The sequence below is a fragment of the Alexandromys fortis genome, unplaced genomic scaffold, assembly GCF_014885135.2.
Source record: "Alexandromys fortis isolate MF-2015 unplaced genomic scaffold, M_Fortis_MF-2015_v1.1 scaffold_109, whole genome shotgun sequence".
Lineage (NCBI taxonomy): Eukaryota > Metazoa > Chordata > Mammalia > Rodentia > Cricetidae > Alexandromys > Alexandromys fortis.
The window spans coordinates 2,184,381-2,201,780 of NW_026068005.1; the positions used below are offsets into that span (position 1 = coordinate 2,184,381).

Consider the following 17,400-nt stretch of genomic DNA (forward strand, 5'->3'; position numbering starts at 1 on the left):
TGGCTGTGGTTTACTGGGTAAAGTTTTGTCTGGCATCTGTCTCTGGTGGGGCTACATGGTTTCCCCCCTGACTCTGCCTCCTTTCTCCCAGCATTCAGTTTAATTTTTCCTGCCTAGCTAAGTTCTGCCCTGCTATAGGTCCAAGGCAGTCCTTTGTTAACCAGTGTGATGGAGGAGGGTCATATGTCTATTGGTTAATAAAGAAACTGCCTTGGCCTTTAATAGGACAGAAAATTAGGTAGGCAGAGTAAACAGAACAGATTGCTGGGAGAAAGAAGCCGAGTCAGGCAGTCGCCATGATTCTCCCACCTGACACAGACACAGGTTAAGATCTTTCCTAGTAAGCCACCTCGTGGGGCTACACAGATTATTAAAAATGGGTTAAACAAGATGTGAGAGTTAGCCAATAAGAGGCTGGAACTAATGGGCCAGGCAGTGTTTAAAAGAATACAGTTTCCATGTAATTATTATGGGTAAAGCTAGGCGTGCGGAGCTGGGCGGGAACGCAGCCCACCTCAGTTCCTACAACATCAATGGTATTTGCAGCATGCAGAGGAGAATCCCACATCACAGTAGCTAGAGCTCTATTACACAGCATCACTTGGAACAGGAATGGTCTGCAGGGTCTCACCATTATCCTACTAGTCAATACCATCAGACTAGGATCTTGCTTTTCTTTTTTAACTCTGTTTTATAGATTAGTCAACTAAGTTACGGAGGGCAAGTGAGCTACCCAGGTACTTGTGTATACATCTTGAAAGTACAATATATACATACATCGAGGGATGTTCCCCCATCTGTCACTCCCTCTATTTTCTGTTCATAACACCAAGTAGACACACAACAACAAGGTCTAAAAGTGATCAGGACCAGCACAGTGGCATGCCTGTGCTTCATGAAGCCCTCCTCTTTGAATGTAAGCACCCTCTACAGGACTCAGTCACCATCCCAGGAAAGAAACTTCTCAATAGCACTTCAGGATGAGAGCAGAGAAAATGATTCAGCAGTTACTAGAGCTTGTCAAGCAAGCTTAAGGACTGGAGATCTGATCCTTAGGATCCACAGTAAATGCTGGGCAGGGATGGCAACTGTCTGTAATTAAATTGCTTGGAAGACAAAGATAGAAGATCCATAGAGCAAGCTGGTAAGGCAGACTGGCCATATCAGCAAATTCTAGGTTTGATTGAGATACCCTGCCTCAAGGATTAAGGTAGAAGAGAGAGGGGAAGATTCTTGGTATCACTTTAAGCCTTTACATGCACATGAACATACACACGCACACACACAGATGAACATACACACATATTCATACACTCCACACACATGCGCACAAGAAAACGAAAGGTGTCAGGCAGAGACTCAGGCCACTGCTGTGTTCCACCACAAACCCCCTCCAGAGTCAAGCTTGATCTGCCCATTCTTTCACAGCCCCACGCTGCACACGCGAGCAAGAAGGCAAATGCATGGCAGATATTTGAAGCCCTTGGGCCGTGCTGAATGTACTCTACAGGGTGTGACAAATGAGTCTGTGTAGGTCAATACGCCTTTCTGTGAAGGACTAATGGGTTTATGTGAATAGCACGCAACACGAGACAAGCCAGTATTCTTGTTTCCTGTCAGTGTTTTTAAAGTTCACTGCCATAACTCTGTTACCCTTGACCTTTATTTGTGATACCTACCAGGGATCACCCTCATTCACTGAGCTCTAACTGGACACTCCTCAGAGCCTCCCTCATTTCCCTTTCTTTCCACGTCTCCTAAACGCCTCCTTTCTACGTCTACTCACTTGGATCCTTTCTTTCTTTTAAGCAATGCTATGATTGCTCTTTGTATAGTGTTTGACTTTCTCAAATTTAAGAATATTTCATCCCAGGGCATGTAAATACATGTTAGAATAAATATTTGTCCTTTTTTGCCATGGCACTTAAAACTCAGTAATATTATCATATTATTTTCAATAATAATTGCTTATAAATTGATTTATAGTGAAAAATTCCAGCATGTTCAGAATTCCTGAAATCAGAGAATACTACAAGCCAACACCCTCAAACTGGTAGGAAATGAGAACCTCTCATATTTAGAAGCCAATTTCAGGACAACCAGAAGTTTGGCTAAGCCTCTTGAAGCTGCAGTGTGATGGAATATCTCTATAACATTTGAGCCTGCAACCAGCTCTCCACCCCAGACACATACTTCTATTCAGTAGATACAAAACAACTCAGCTCATACAAAGGAATTCTGAGCACCGCATCAATTTGATTGTTTCCAGTTTTTCTGTGTGTGTGTTCTTAGGTGGGGTTATGCAGGACAGAAGTCAACCTTGAGTATTGTTGGTTGGACACTGTCCACTTGGCTTTTTAAGACAGGGTATCTCAGTGTTCTGGAGCTCACCAAGTAAACTAGGCTGGTGGGCCAGTGAGCCCTTGGGGTCCATTTGCCTCTACATCTTTAGTGCTAGGAATCTGAGTCCATGCCACTGTACCTGGCTTTTACATGGATGCTGGGGATTCGAACCCAGACCCTTGAGTGGGTGGCAAGGACTTATTGGCCGAGCCAGTTGCATTGTGCTTATATTTGTTGTAGTATATGTGTGTGTGCTTGCCTATGCCAATATGATCAGCTGTACATATGCATGCATCTGCTGAGGCCAAGAGTTGATTTCTAGTGACTTCCTTTATCACTCTCCACCTTGTGTTTCGAGGGAGCTTCTCATTTAGCCAGGAGCTAGCCATTTGGCTAAGTTGGCTGGCCAGCAAGGCCCGTAGTTATTGCTGTCTCTGTTCTTCTCCCACTTCTGTCCTTACAGGTGTCTGCCACCTCACCTGGCCCCTACAAGCGTGCTCAGAATCTGAATTCATATCTTCATACTTGTGCCGCAGGCACTTTACCCACTGAGCCATCCCAAGCTCCAAAACCTCATTTTTTGAAAGGCAGTAATTCTGGGATAGCTTTAAATTCTGTGTAGAGCTGTTATATTTTTAAATGAGAGATTGTATTATTTTCCCATACTAAATATGTTCTACAGGCAAAAAGAAAAACTATTTCATATAACATGATTATCTAATGTATTTCCACTCAGGGACAAAACATTTAAACAGGCTCACATTTGTAAGTAGGAGATTGCTAATTAGCATCCAATGTGAGACTCTGTAATAGAGTTCAACCTCAATGTGAACAGTGTTTCCTGGGGTTACTGAGACAGTTCACACGGGTGAGATGCTAGCTGCCATCACACCGCCGCAGTTGTCTGATTCATTATGAAGGTGTGAACTTGGCTGCGTCTTTGAGATGGCGTTCCCTCCAGAGCAGTTGACTAGATAATTGTTCCGCCCTGGTTCCTAATCGGAACTCAGGAGGTGCGGGACCCGAGTCTGCCACTTAGTGCATCAAAGGAATGTGCTCGGAGAGGAGTGGCACTTCTCGTAATTGGACACAATTTCTACCATGTGCTAGGATAAAATCACAATCCACTTCATGGGTCTCGAGAAATGGCTCCATGGTTAGGAGTGTGTACAGCTCCTGCGGAGGACCCAGATCCATTCCCCAGTACCCCATGGCAGCTCATACCTGCCTGTAACTCCAGCTCACAGAGACCTGATACGTCTGGCCTCCATGTCCCCTACACACATGTGCACATAAACTCAGCCAGGCAGACATCCATATACAAGAAGAAAGGAAAGAAAGAAACATTTTTTTAAAAATCTACATCATCTGAACCTATAAGGATTAGTGATCACTCCCCAAAGAGCAATGTAGTAGCCAACCTTTCTTGAGTATGTAGATAGATGTGTGTATATTCATGTGTGTGCCCGTGCACATGTGCCTGTAAGTACAAGTGCACATGCGTGAATGTGCTTGTGGAGGTCAGAGGACAACCATGGCTGTCAGTCCTTAATCATCATCCATATTTTTGAGATAGGGTCTCACAGTGACCTGGAACTCACCAGGAAGGCAAGGCTGGCTGCCTCAGCGAGCCCCAGGGGTCCACCTGTTTCAATGTATGAGGTGCTGGCATCATAGATTTCTACCATGCCCACCTTATAGGGCCTTTAGGATCAAGCTCAGGTCATTGTACTATCCCAGCCACAGGGCAGCTTTTGACCTATTTACTTTGCAACTGCTGTTGTTATCTAGAAAGTTCAAGCTCAGAAACCAAGCAGTCAAGTAAACAACAAAGACAGAAAACTTCATGTTTTATGTTTACAATTTTGTGTGGCAACATTTATTGCTGTCCAGGGGTACCTGTCATTCACAGGCTATATGTAGGTAGAAGGGGAGAGACTCCAATAATAGAGATCTGGTTTTCCCTTTTCTCTGATGGCAGCCAGATCTCCTGCTTTGTTATATGCATAACTAATGCCAAGTAAAATACAGAGGCTAGGGAGATAGTATACTCAGAAAACTGCTTGTCATGGAAGCATGGAGACATGAAAGAGCCAAGCATGTGTCCATCATCCTGGGATTGTGGAGCTGGAGATAGAAAGATCCCCATAATTCAATGACCAGGCAGCTAGCCAGATTGGTGAGCTCTAGGTTCGCTGAGAGACTGTGTCTCAGAAAAAGTGGATAGGACTAAAGAGGACACTTGAAGTTGACCTTTGGCCTCCACACAAATGCCCATATAAATGCCCACACATACACAAATGCACATACATACATGCACAGACACATATGCACAGATAGAATGTCTGTTGTATCATCATTATTTGGCTATAGCCTCCTTCATCTACAAAAGTATATGGTCATGCTTAATGCCCCAGTTTTTATAAATAAGAGTTAATAAATGTATTGAAGTTTAAGGTGTTATGCAATTTCTGATGACATTGACATCCATGCATGTATAGAAATATATGAATGTCTAAGTATATATGCATGAAACCCTCCCAAACCACATTGTCATAACATCTAGACTCTTTTGTATCAATATGAGGTAAGGGATATGCTGTGGCATCGTGTTAACTCATTGTGGGGATACATGAGCAATTTTCTCTTCACCTCAGATAGGACACCAATGACATACCAAAGTAAAGATTCCACCTAATTCTGATTTGATGAACCAATGAATTATTTTAATAGACTATGGCCAAGGGTTGCCTATAGGAGCATAGGTACCCCCCAAACAGCAGTATCACTTCAACTACCTACCCTCTCATGGGTGATGATTTTATTGGATCTGCGTTATATATTCCAGTTTTCAGTCAGTTTCCTGCTTCCTGTATACTTGAGCATTCCCCAAGATCACTCGAGGCTGGAGGAGGGCAGGAGAGAGTAATAGCTGGACTTTAGGTGAGGGTCAGTGACCCTCCCTTTCTCTGTCTACTGGGCAGAAATGATAACATAATTCCATTGTCATTACCATAGACCCATCTCTCTAATGTTCTGCTTAGATTAATTAGTTACCATGGCTACAGGGCCAAGGGACTCTCTACTCTAAAGTGGAGGTAGGATGGTCATGTTATGCCATACAACACGTGACTAGGGACTAACGCTGCTAGTTTACAATCAACAGCTCACAGCATAGCTTTCCAAAAATAATAATCCAACCTGAAATGTCAGTAGTACTGAGGTCAAGAAGCCCTGGTGTAGACATGTGTATACCTCTGTTAAATGTAGATACTAAACATAAACCCGTTCATTATACAGAAGGCTTCCTCATGTTTAATTTGTTCTCAGAAGATCAACAAGACATTGTTTTCCGAGCCATCTGTTGAGGCAGAAATAAGCTTTTCTGTTCTCAGCCTGGCATTTCAGCTACGTTTGTCTTAATGAGACTTCACTATGGTTTGGGGATTCTCCTCTCTGCTCAACAGATTGCCCTCAAGTCTGCTTGAGATAACTGAGCGCAGCTCATGGATTCGAGTGGAAGTTGGCTTAACCCTTTGACTGACTCAAACAACAGAACAAGCATGCAGTATATCCATCTGCTCAGCACTTTATAAAGCAGATAACTAGGAAACTGGTTGAAATATTATTCTCTTTATCAGTTCAGCATCTATTACTGTTTACCACTGGGCAATTGATATATAAATTCAGGAAAACCTAAAAACTATGTATAGTGAATCTCTCTCTCTCTCTCTCTCTCTCTCTCTCTCTCTCTCTCTCTCTCTGTGTGTGTGTGTATGTGTGTGTGTGTGGTGTCTGGGTCTGTGTCTGTGTGTGTAGGCCATGCATCTGTGTTTAAGCATGCATGTATGTATGGAGGCCAGAGGACAGTTTCCATTGTCATCCTTCAGAAGCTACCCATCTTTTTATTTTTTTTATTTTTACTGTTGAAAATTTTCATGCATGCATATAGTATATTTTGATCAACTCTACCCTCCTCTGTCCCCTCCACCTCTTCCCATATCCTCCTCACCACCTTTCCACCTCAACTTCTAAAACCTATTGCATCTACTTAGTGTTGCCAGTATGTTGTCAGATATAGAGATGTTTTATGAAGACTGGGTAGCTTCTCAGGGGCCATCCCTGGTGAAAACTGATCTTCTGCCCATCAACCAACAATTGTTGACAGGTACTTGACTTGGAGTAGAACACTGTGACTCCCTCTTTGATCACTGATGGGGTTTTGGCTATCTTAATGTGCTGGTCTTGATCATGCAGGCACAGTAACTGTGAGTTTATGTATGCAATGCCCTATCATATTCTGAAAATATTATTTTATAGCAGTCCTTCAAAATCTGACCCTTAAAGTCTTTCTGTCCCTTCTTCTGTGATGATGCCTGACCTTTGGGGACAGAAAGGGTGATAAAGATACTCCATTTTGCCCTGAGCAGTCCAAAGTCTCTTCTCCGCATATTGATCACCTGTGAGTCTCTGTATTAATATCTAACTGCTCCAAAAATAAGCTTCTTGGGTAAAGATTGAGAATTATACTAACTAAGAGTGTAAAGATAAGATCTTGGGGGAACATTAATGTATGTTTCTTTAGCAGAATAGTAAGTTCTTCCCTAGGTTCTTAGATCAGCTCACAGTACCAGAAATGAGCTCTGCCTTGTGATGTGAGCCTTAAATCCAATCAGAAAGTGATTGTTTACTTTATAACACTTGTGCCACTATTGCTCCAGAGGGCATATGTTGCCAGGCCACGTTGTTGCAGTGTGCATAGTCACAGCAGTTGTGAGACTGCTGATTACTTCTCTCCCCAAGTAATGTGACTAGTGCCTCCCAGCACTATCAGAGTTCATTAGTAGAATTGAAGCTTCCAGGTCAGTACCGCCTTGTTTTGCACATGTGTATGATATCTTCAGGAACAAGGCCTTAACATCAAATCCTGAAAGATGAAAGAACAATGGAAATAATCTGTAATATTTGATGGGGTCTGTGTAGTACTCCACTGACCAACAACTCAAAAAGAAGTAATTTGCCGCCCTCCCAGGACCAGGGTTTTTAGTTTGCTATCCTGTGGTGTCCAGTAGGAGTATTGTCCCCTCATTATAAGGTAACTTCACTTAAACTCCTTATGTATGTGTACATGTATGTATTTTAGGAAGCTTCTATCAGAGTTTTCCATATGGCATTTTCAGGGGTCTTTAAGTGTTAGTTATTCCCCTATGACCCCTCATCTGCCTTCATCTCGTTTATTGAGACAGGGTCTCTCACTGAGCTGGATTTTTGCCAATTCTGCCTTAGTGGATATCCAGGAATCCCCAGAGCCCCAGCTGTCTCCACATCCTCAGTAATAGGATTATTAGCATACACCACTGCAACAGGATTTTTACATGGGCTCTAAGATTCAAACCGAGTCTTCGTGCACTTTAGCAACTATGCTACCTACCCAGACAACCAGATACCTGGTATTAGTGGCTGGAAAAGATTTGGGATATGCAGTGGTCTTAGAGTACATACAAAATTATCTGAGCTATACCTCAGTGATAAAGCCGTTGCCTACCGTACACAGGGTCCTGGATTTCATCCTCAGCACCAAATATTTGGGTGGGAGGGAGGATGACATTTTGGAACGTCATCTATCTGGTTTGTCAGAAATTAGTCATTTACTGGGTGAGGTCAGTCGATCTTGCAGAATGCTCTATTCTTCCTTATGTGTCTGATACTAGTACTGAGCCAATATCAGACAAGTATCTGATATCTATCAGAACTGACTTCCTTGTAACAGTTTCCCTTTTATATGGAACAGGAGTCTTTGTGGGGCACACTCAACCTTGCCATCTGTGAGCTGAGCACGATTTATTACTGTCCTAAGACTTCCCAACTTGTACCATTGGGGTGGCTGCTATTCTGGCTTGAGATGTCCAAGTGCACTGGGAGCATGGGAAGCAGTCATAGAACTGGTCAAAGTACAGATGGAGGATCTGTCTCCAAGCTTGGAAGGTTTCCTAGGTATTCATTTCTCTGATGGGTATTAAGCAGACTTGATCCCTCCTCTGACCTCCTGGTTATAACTGTTCAATCCAGGGTTATTCTCAGCTGACATCATCTGGTCCCAGTCATTGAAGCTTGATAAATAAGAAGATTGAGTATAGTAGAGTAAGTTAGGAAAGACTATCAGCATAAACTCGAAGTTACATTAGTCTAGATGTAGCTTGGAATAACATACAAATTTCATATATGTCTTTGAGTCTTCTAAACTTCAAATACAAGAAGGAACTGGAGAAAGAAAAATTAAACAATTATAATAAAAAAAAAGCCACAACACAGTGACTTGGGCAGGGCATACAATGTACACCATCAGCAATGGCTAGCTGTTACCATGTTTTCCTGGTGCTTTGTCCCACACAACAAATCTGGGAAATGTTTTTAAACTACTAAAATATCATTGAAATGTTCTTTGTCTCATCATCAAACTGTTCTCAGCTGAGACGTGATTTGTGCATAGCTCCCCAGCAAACATTGCTGGGAAAGTATATGGTGTGCACTCTGACTCAGTGTCATCCTGGTAGAATTGTGTGTAATTCAGAATGAAAGCTCCGTAATATGACTGATGACTGCCAGCCTCCCCGCCTACTTGTTTGTTGCTGCTGCACCTGCACAGAGCTGTGCACTGAGGTTATTGTTCTTCTTTGATCTAACTCTCAGTGAAGAATTTCGTCCCCCTTCCCCTCAACCCTATCACCTCAGAGTCCAAACTGTTCCAAAGTACCTGCCACCTTCCACCCACTCACCACGCAAAGCCACCCAGAAGGTGTGCAGAGGTAGAATAAATGAAAAGAACAAGCATGCCTTATACAGATATTAACTCTCTGCACTTCCAGAGATTTGCCACACAGTGCCTGCTGCCTACAAAATTCAGTTTTAGAGAAGCAGGCATCACCCACCCTTTTAATGTGGGTTCTGGCAGAAGATGCATTGTGCTATACTCTCATCGTAGTCAAACATTTGAAAGTGTAGGACACCAAGACATTTACTCTCTGCATTGGAGTACTGATTTCATTATAACCGTTTGGTGTGAAGAAAGCCAGTGAATTTTTCTGTGCCTCAGATGCTCATGTGTTAAATGGGGACAACATCAGTTACCCCATTTTTAGTGTGCTGGGAGTAATAAGATAGCGAAGGTGTATGATCACTGCTGAACATGGAGAATAACAAGCAGTACTCAGACACCATTGGTGTTTGTCAGCCATGATTCTCACCTCCATGGTCATTTCCCATTGTTCCCCTATGCCTCTCAGTGAGATTTGCATTTCCAGCTGCTGACCTGATATCTGATAGAGATTTCTGGTATGTTTCAAATGCAAGAAACTGAGCTAATGGTTTCTTCAAAGATTCGGTTTGAGGTGTGTGACAGCAGTTCCCCTGTTGTGGCTGTATCATTGTTTTTATTTAAATCCCAGGGAAGAAATTTGGGGATGGCAAAAAGCAGACCAACCCAGAGGATTTCCTGTGTGGCTTTAGTTTCAACTGAAGCCATGGAGACTAAATTGCACTCTCCATGACATTCCTTGAAAGACGTTGAAGGAAATTGGAAAGCATTGCTTGTCCATGAACCCCCTGGTTACTGTTTCTTAAAGTGGGGAGCTGGACAGAGGGCAGCCTTCTAGTGACCCCCAATGTCCATCTACTGTGCTTCCTGTAAGAGCACGTGTCTTGGGTGTGGGAGAAGACCAAGGACTAGGCCATATAATCAGATTAAATTACAAATTCTATACAGTTTAATCTGTCCATTTTGAATGTAAATCCCTAAACCATGGGTCAGTATTCTTTCCTCAGTTGAATAGGCAGTGTTCCAGGGAGGCATAGTTACCAGAGTTCCTTTCTTAATTACTGTGCTGTCCATTTCTACTAAAAAGTTTGTCACCTTCTCTGAGACTCCTAAGGTCAACTTCTTGCCATGCTTGGTTCTCAGCCCTCCTCAAAGTGCTGCAATGGCTAATGCTGAAGGATCTGTTGTGATGTCTCTTATGTCTGTCTTCCTCTCCTCAGCTGTTGTATTTAATTCAGGAATGTTTTGACTTTGATAGGACCACTGACATAGCAATCTTCTATCCCCTAATTGTCCCCTTTTGTGTCTGGTACTAGCATAAATTACTGCAGGTGCTCATTTGATCATGTACCTGTGATAGCATCTGGCTTCATCCATGTTCATCTTCAACAAGTCTCTCCTTTGCACATACACACTCATAATGACCCTTCCAGAATATTCTCTGGGCCTCTGTAAAACTCTGTAAAATTATTTTCTTTCTTTATTCTTTGAAAATGAGCTAACAACAAGTATTTATTCCTCCCTGCTATTTAGATTTAAATTACATTTATTTATTTATGTGTGTTTGGGGGGTAAGGAGGTGTATGCACGAATGGGTAAGTGTGGGCACAGACATGCCACATCATACATGCATGTAGCAGTCAGAGGACAACTATTTAAGCTGGTTCTCTTCTTCTGTCATGTGGGTCCCAGGCTTGACGGGAGCCCACTTCAAGCAGTGGTCGCCATGGAGTTCATGGGCAAGCAGTATTTCCAGTTTCTTTCAAGGACATAGCTTGACAGGGACCTGTCATGGGGAGAGCAGTTAGTTCGACAGGCTTGATGGCATGTGTCTTTGCTCACTGAGTCACTGTTCTAGTTTGGTTCCTGTTTTTCTGATTAAAAACCATGCCCAAAAGCAAGTTGGTAGAAGAGGTTTAGTTCAGCTTACAGGAAAGCAGGGCAAACACTCAAGGTGGGAGCTTGAAGCAGTCACCAAGGAGAATGCTACTCACTGGCTTGCTCCCTCTGACTCTTGGTCAGCCAGCTTCTTTATAGAGACCTGGACCACCAGCCCAGGAGGTGGCATTGTCCACAATATACTGAGCCCTCCTCCATTCCTTAGCAACCAAGAAATACTCCACATACCCTCTGGCCAATTGCATCCAGAAAATTCTTCCCTTGAGACAGCCTCTTCCTAGGTGAGTCTAGTTAGTACAGAGATGACAATAAAAACTATCCAGTGTAACCATTTGCCAGCCCCATCCTGAGACTTCTTAGTGAGAGTGTGTGCATAAGAAACCTATTTATAGAAGAGTACTTAAAATGTACATTTAAAGTCAAAATGACAGAGCAAAAAAAAATTGGATATGTGCCACCAGGTCAGCAAATGAAACACACTGGCCCAGAAATCTCCAGGGACTCATTTCTTATCCCATCTTCCTTTTGAGCTGTTAGATGTGATTATTAACATCATGAGAACTCATACAGGGGCAGAATATACTCACAGCTTATGTTATGCTGTATGTTGATGTGTTTGTTTGTTTCCAAAGAATTGTAGCCCTCTGAAATATTGGTGTCTGATTGAAAAGCAGAGCCTGTACCCGACTCAAGGGACAGCATCTGCTGGAGAGGTGGCTGTTGGTAGGTGACTGGAGAGCTGACTGTTTGCATAGGTGAATGTTTGTTATCTATAGTTTGGGGAGAACTGTGAGTTCCATAGTGTTCTTTTCCTCCACTTTATGAGATGTGGGAAGTGTGGTCACAAGTCTTAGGGCTTATAAGGAAGATGGTTTGATGAGATTTGAAGGTGAAATGAAATGCTTTGTCTGTCCCAGATGATCCCCGGAGCTTGGCAAAACTGCCCAGTTGCTAGGATCTAAAATGCTGTGATTAAACAGTGGCTTCCTGCCTCTTCATAGGCAAATCTGCTTAGGGCATCATTCACTTGCATCCGAATATAGATGCAACAGGAAGTACTTCAAAGGTCACCACTAGGGGCTCCAACCTTTTGCTGACTACAAGTTCCAGTGAAGCACTGAACTCCTAGTTAGAGAACAAACAAATATGCAGAATAGCACTCAAGAGATAGCTCAGAAGTTAGAGCAATCGCTGCTATTGCACAGGACCTGAGTTTGTTTCCCAGCACCCAAATCAGTGAGCTCACAACTTCCTGTAGCTCTGGATCAGGGGATCTCCAGGGCCCTCTTCTGGACTCCACATGTACACACATTTACATATAGACACACACACACACACACACATACACACACACAGAGATAGAGAGAGAGAGAGACTGAGTGAGTAACAGAGAGAGACAGAAACAGACAGAGAGACAGGGAGAAAATAAAAATAAACTTGAAAAACTGAATTTTTACAAATGAAACCTCAAACTTACAGAGCTCAGTATAATTTCCAGCCATGGACACACTACCCTGAATAGAACATGCTCTCAGTCAGGAATAAAGTCTAGCAGAAGTTTTTGATCGCTGTAAAAGAGAAAACCGAACACAAAGATCCACCAGCAACATGTACTTGAAGGTTCTAATTGAGTCCTCTGGGGATCCTGACTTAATAGCATATTTAAAATGGAACATGGTTTGTTCTAATTTCTATAATTCATAGTAATGATGCCTATATTTTCCCTTCTCTTCTCTTTATCCTTTCACAACTCTCTTATATAAATACCCGCTGTTTCTTTAAATCACACTTAATTAAGAGGGTTTTCTGTTTCTTTACACGTTGTCTCCTGTTGGAAATGGATTAATCCCAAATCTCTAATAAATACGAATGGATTAAAGAGAATCATGAGTTCAAGGTCATTTTAGCTTCCCAGGTATAATTGTTAAAATCTCTACTGTCTCCTGGGATGTGTGGGATTACACCAATTAAATCATGTCCCTGTAACTGAGTACAGTGGCTGTAAATGTGACTGTGTTCGCCAGCACCCTGTCTGTATTTAATTTGCTGGGCTGTAATTGTCAGAACCGTAACTGTGAGGCAGGTGATGTAAACTGTAATGATGGTAATTATCTGAACGGATCGATCATCGTGTTATCACAACGTGATGTGGGTGGAGGAGAGCTGCAGGCATCCCCTGTAAATTCCCATTTTTCCATTGTAGTTCCTTGCATGCTTTCCCCAAGACATCTAAAGTGAAAACAATGTAAACCGCCGTTGTCTTCGTTCCCTTCCAGTCTCCTCAGTGATGTCAGCAGAGCCCATCCAAAACAACTTTTCTTAGAGGAAAGCAATCATCTTAGGGAACTGGCATCCCAGTACTTCCCTTGTTATCCATGATACCTTAAGCTTTGAAGTTGAACTTGTTTTAGCTGAATGATTGGTGTCCTTCATTGTGTGTGTCTGTGTATGCATATGCATGTGCTTATTTGCATAGTGTACAAATACCTGTGCATGTGTCGACTTCAGATGCCATGCCTCATGCAGTGTCCACCTTGGTTTGGATACAGGGTCTCTTACAGACCTGCACTGACCGAGAAGGCTGGGCTGGCTGCCTAGTGAGCTCTAACAACAGGTGCAGGCTGTCTCTGCCTTCCTCGTGCTGAGATTACAGGTGCATGCCACCACGTTCCTCTTTCGTACATTAGCTTTCAATACTGAACCCGGGTTCCTAACATAACAAGTGCTTTATAGACCGAGTTATCTCTCCAGCTTTGCTGATCAGAGAGCCGGATTTGTTACCTAGAATAACCTGCTGGAGGTTGCAAGCCCCAGCATCACCTAGATATCTGCAACAGAACTGAACTAGAACCTAAACTGTCCTTCTACCTGGGCTGGGGAAAGAACTAAGTGTTGCAGCCACTGTTCCTGGAGCAAGTCCAACAAAACAAAAGTGAAACAAGCCTAGGAGCACAGCAGTTGCTGGTTGCTGGGAGAGGAGGAATGGCTTTCTTTAGGTGGGGATGGTTACTAGCAGGTGACTCATGCCCAAGGAGAGAAGCCCACACCCATGTACTATGTGCAGTACTAATTAGATGCAGTGGGTATTTATTTTTTAAAAAAAGGCTTGAAGTTAAGAGGGAGTTATGTTGGGGATAAGAGAAGGGTTGGAGCGATGGAGTCAGGGTGGATATAGTCAAGATAGCGGCAGAGGATTTGCCTGCTGCTTAGTAAAGGCAGGGCCCTAGGTTCAATCCTAAAAGTGGGTGGTGGAGAGAAGGAAGAGGAAGAAGAAAGAACTGAGTGTATGAAATTTTCAAGAACAAATTGATTGATAATAATAATACAGAAAAATTAAGTCATAGGAGGTCCATGCCTTTCACATTATGAAAACCAAAGAAATGAATTGCATATTGCTATAAGTGAAAAATGACCTCAAGAACCCCACAGAAGTAGTGCTACAGCCTGTGGCTAGGGAGGATGGCAGAGGAAGGCCTGGGAGGAAGTCAACAGCCGAGTCACATGGTCAGCATTAGGCCCAGCATGAACAGGGTTGCTATGGGGGCTGAGAGGTAAAGTGGGAAGAGCTGATCCCTGTGGCTTTCTCCAAAGGATGATGTGGCCTGGGAGGAGGAGGCAAAAAAAAAAAAAAGGTGTGGCTTAGAGATGTTATACGGGGGAAAGAAGAAAGGGGGTATTTCAAGATGCTCTGAAATTCTGGAAAATATAAGACTAACCCCCATCAATCATTATCCACTAAATGGGACAAAGCAAGGGCAGAGTAAGGGTGAAAGTACCCATGGAGGGTAGGGAGATGGCTCGGCCAGTAACACCTGCCGTGCATGTGTGAGGGCTTCATTTGGAGTCCCAGCACCCACAGATAAATATCTGTGGTCTAAGCACTGGGGAAGAGGAACAGAAGGGTCCTGCGGCCTGGTGACAAGCCAGCCTGAGTAAATTCGTAAGGTGCAGGCTTGGTGAGAGGCCCTATCTCAAAACAGTAAAGTGGAGAATGACTGAGAAGACAACCTGACGTCAACATCTGGCTTCCATATGCACAGGCACACATGTGCGGGAGCACAGGCACACATCTGAAGGTGCACAGCACACATGTGAAGCTGCAATGCACATATGTGAAGGTACACAGCACACATGAAGGTACATGTGCACACATGTGAAGGTGCACAGGCACACAGCTGAAGGTGCACAGGCACACAGCTGAAGGTGCACAGGCACACATGTGAAGGTACACGTGCACACATGTGAAGTATACAAGCACACATATGAAGGTGCACATGCTCTCAGTCAGGCAGTCAATCCACAGATCCTGTGTGAAGGTAAAGGAGAATGTTTGTATCTGATGTACTGATGAGAAGAGGAGAGAAAGGGGGAAATCATGTCTGAATATGTCCTGATGAGAGGGGGCAAAGGACATTGTTTAATGAAGCCTTGGAAAAAAGCAAAACGAGAGAAAGCGAACCCTGCTAAACAAGCCTACAAAAGAGGTGCACAGAAAGAGTGAGGGAGCGAGTATCACTGAGCATGCGCCTTTCAGTGTAGCCATGACTTCTGAAATCATGCTAGTATTTAACATATTCAGAACAATAACATGAAATCAGAAAGAGGGGAAATTAAATTTGAACACTGTCAGAAACAAATGAATTGCATAATGGACACGCGATGGGAGGCAGAGAGCTGGCCCGGTCACCTTTGGGCAGAGAATTTTCATTAATACCCTCACTCTAGAAACAGAACATATGCTCACCTCTGCTTAGAGCGGATTTTCATGGTGTAACAGTTGTCTGTGCACTGCGGGGGTGGAACAAGCTAGTAAAAATACTGCCTTTTGGAGCCCAGATCTCACTGCTGAAGACGGGTTCTAGAGATAGGAAATAAAGATGGTGAGGAGGGAGGAAGAAGCCAAGGGGGTCGGTGGGGAGGAAAGGGGAAGAGAGGACAGGAAGTGAATAAAAGGGAGTTGAAGGGATGAGAGGAAGAGAAAGGGAAGGAAGGAGGAGTGGGCAGGGAGAAAAATCACAAGCATACAATCGGGAGTTGTTCATATCAGAGACCACTAGCTATTAACAAGAATTGTGGACTAGAAGAACTGGCTCTAGAGGATATGATCAGTTCAGGGCTGAAACTGGAACAAGTGTGGATCACATTACCATAGTGTATATTGTATTTCAGAAAACTGATAACCAGCCTGTGGTTGTGCACAAGAGCATCTTAACTCACACGCAAAGGATAAATGGGGCTTGTCTGAGACCTGCCTTCATGGTGCAGGAAAACGATAAGAAGGAAGGAGAAGATGTGACTAAATGTTGATCATCACACACACACACACACACACACACACACACACACACACACACACACACGTGCATGTATTACCAAACAAAAACTCCTGGATCAGATGGAGAGAAGCCGTCAAGAACACACACTAAAGCCTACTACATACACTCAGCAAACTGATTAAGAGTGCTCCTTTCTGGGCTGAGGGGATGGCTCAGTCAGTACAGTGTTTTCTGTGCAAACATAAGGACCTGAGTTCAATTCCCCATAACCCACCCATGGTGCTGCCTTGACATCCCCACCATAATGGACTTCACCTAAACCATGAACAAGAATCAATCTTTTCTCCCCGAGGTTATCCCAGCAACAGTGAAAGAAACTAAGGTAGCATGTCAACACCCCCAAGCCCGTGTGCTCTAGGGAGCACGAAAGCTCTAATGGGCTCTAATGAGGGTGGTCAGACAGATCCATGAGGACCGTTCAAGGTGTGGCTTTCTCCTTGTCATCTAATGTTCGTGTGTGTGTGTGTGTGTGTGTGTGTGTGTGTGTGTGTGTGGCCTCAACAAGTATTAGGCTGAGACTATGCCAGGTCCTAAAGGAGTGGATTTAGGTGCTTCTTACATTTACATTTTCACAGCATAAGACAAATACTGGCATCCTTCTGTGGAACACTCCTGCACGGCCCTGATTTGATTTTCTACTTGCTCAGAATATCAAGTTCCGATTTCTTAGACTCATAATGTATGCGAGCAAGCGAGCCTGTAAGACAAGAGTCATCCCTGCGATACTTATAATAGTACTTAGAGCAAACCTGTCAAAGGTACTTCTGAGAGATCACCCAGGGTCCTGGGGAGGTATATTTAGCAACCATATTGAATGAGTTGTCACATAACACAACGTTCCATTGATTTATGGTTGTTATTTCTGTCTCTTACTGCAGGCGGAGAACTCGGCACTGGCGCTGGAAAACGAGAGTCAAAGAGAACAGTATGAGAGATGTCTTGATGAGGTGAGGCTCCCTAAGAGGGTAAGAGGGAGATGCAGGGCTTGTTAAGGATCTTAATCAGATC

General features: G+C 43.4%; 1 protein-coding gene across 5 annotated transcripts in view; it reads left to right on the forward strand.

Annotated features, from left to right (window-relative positions):
- Nckap5 (NCK associated protein 5) overlaps positions 1–17,400 on the forward strand; it is an 820,785-nt gene that overhangs the window by 587,663 nt on the left and 215,722 nt on the right. For all 5 annotated transcript variants that reach the window (XM_050161478.1, XM_050161479.1, XM_050161480.1 and 2 more), the window contains one exon: positions 17,271–17,339. In XM_050161478.1, the coding sequence (XP_050017435.1) occupies positions 17,271–17,339 (69 nt within the window). The remainder of the gene's footprint in view (positions 1–17,270; positions 17,340–17,400) is intronic.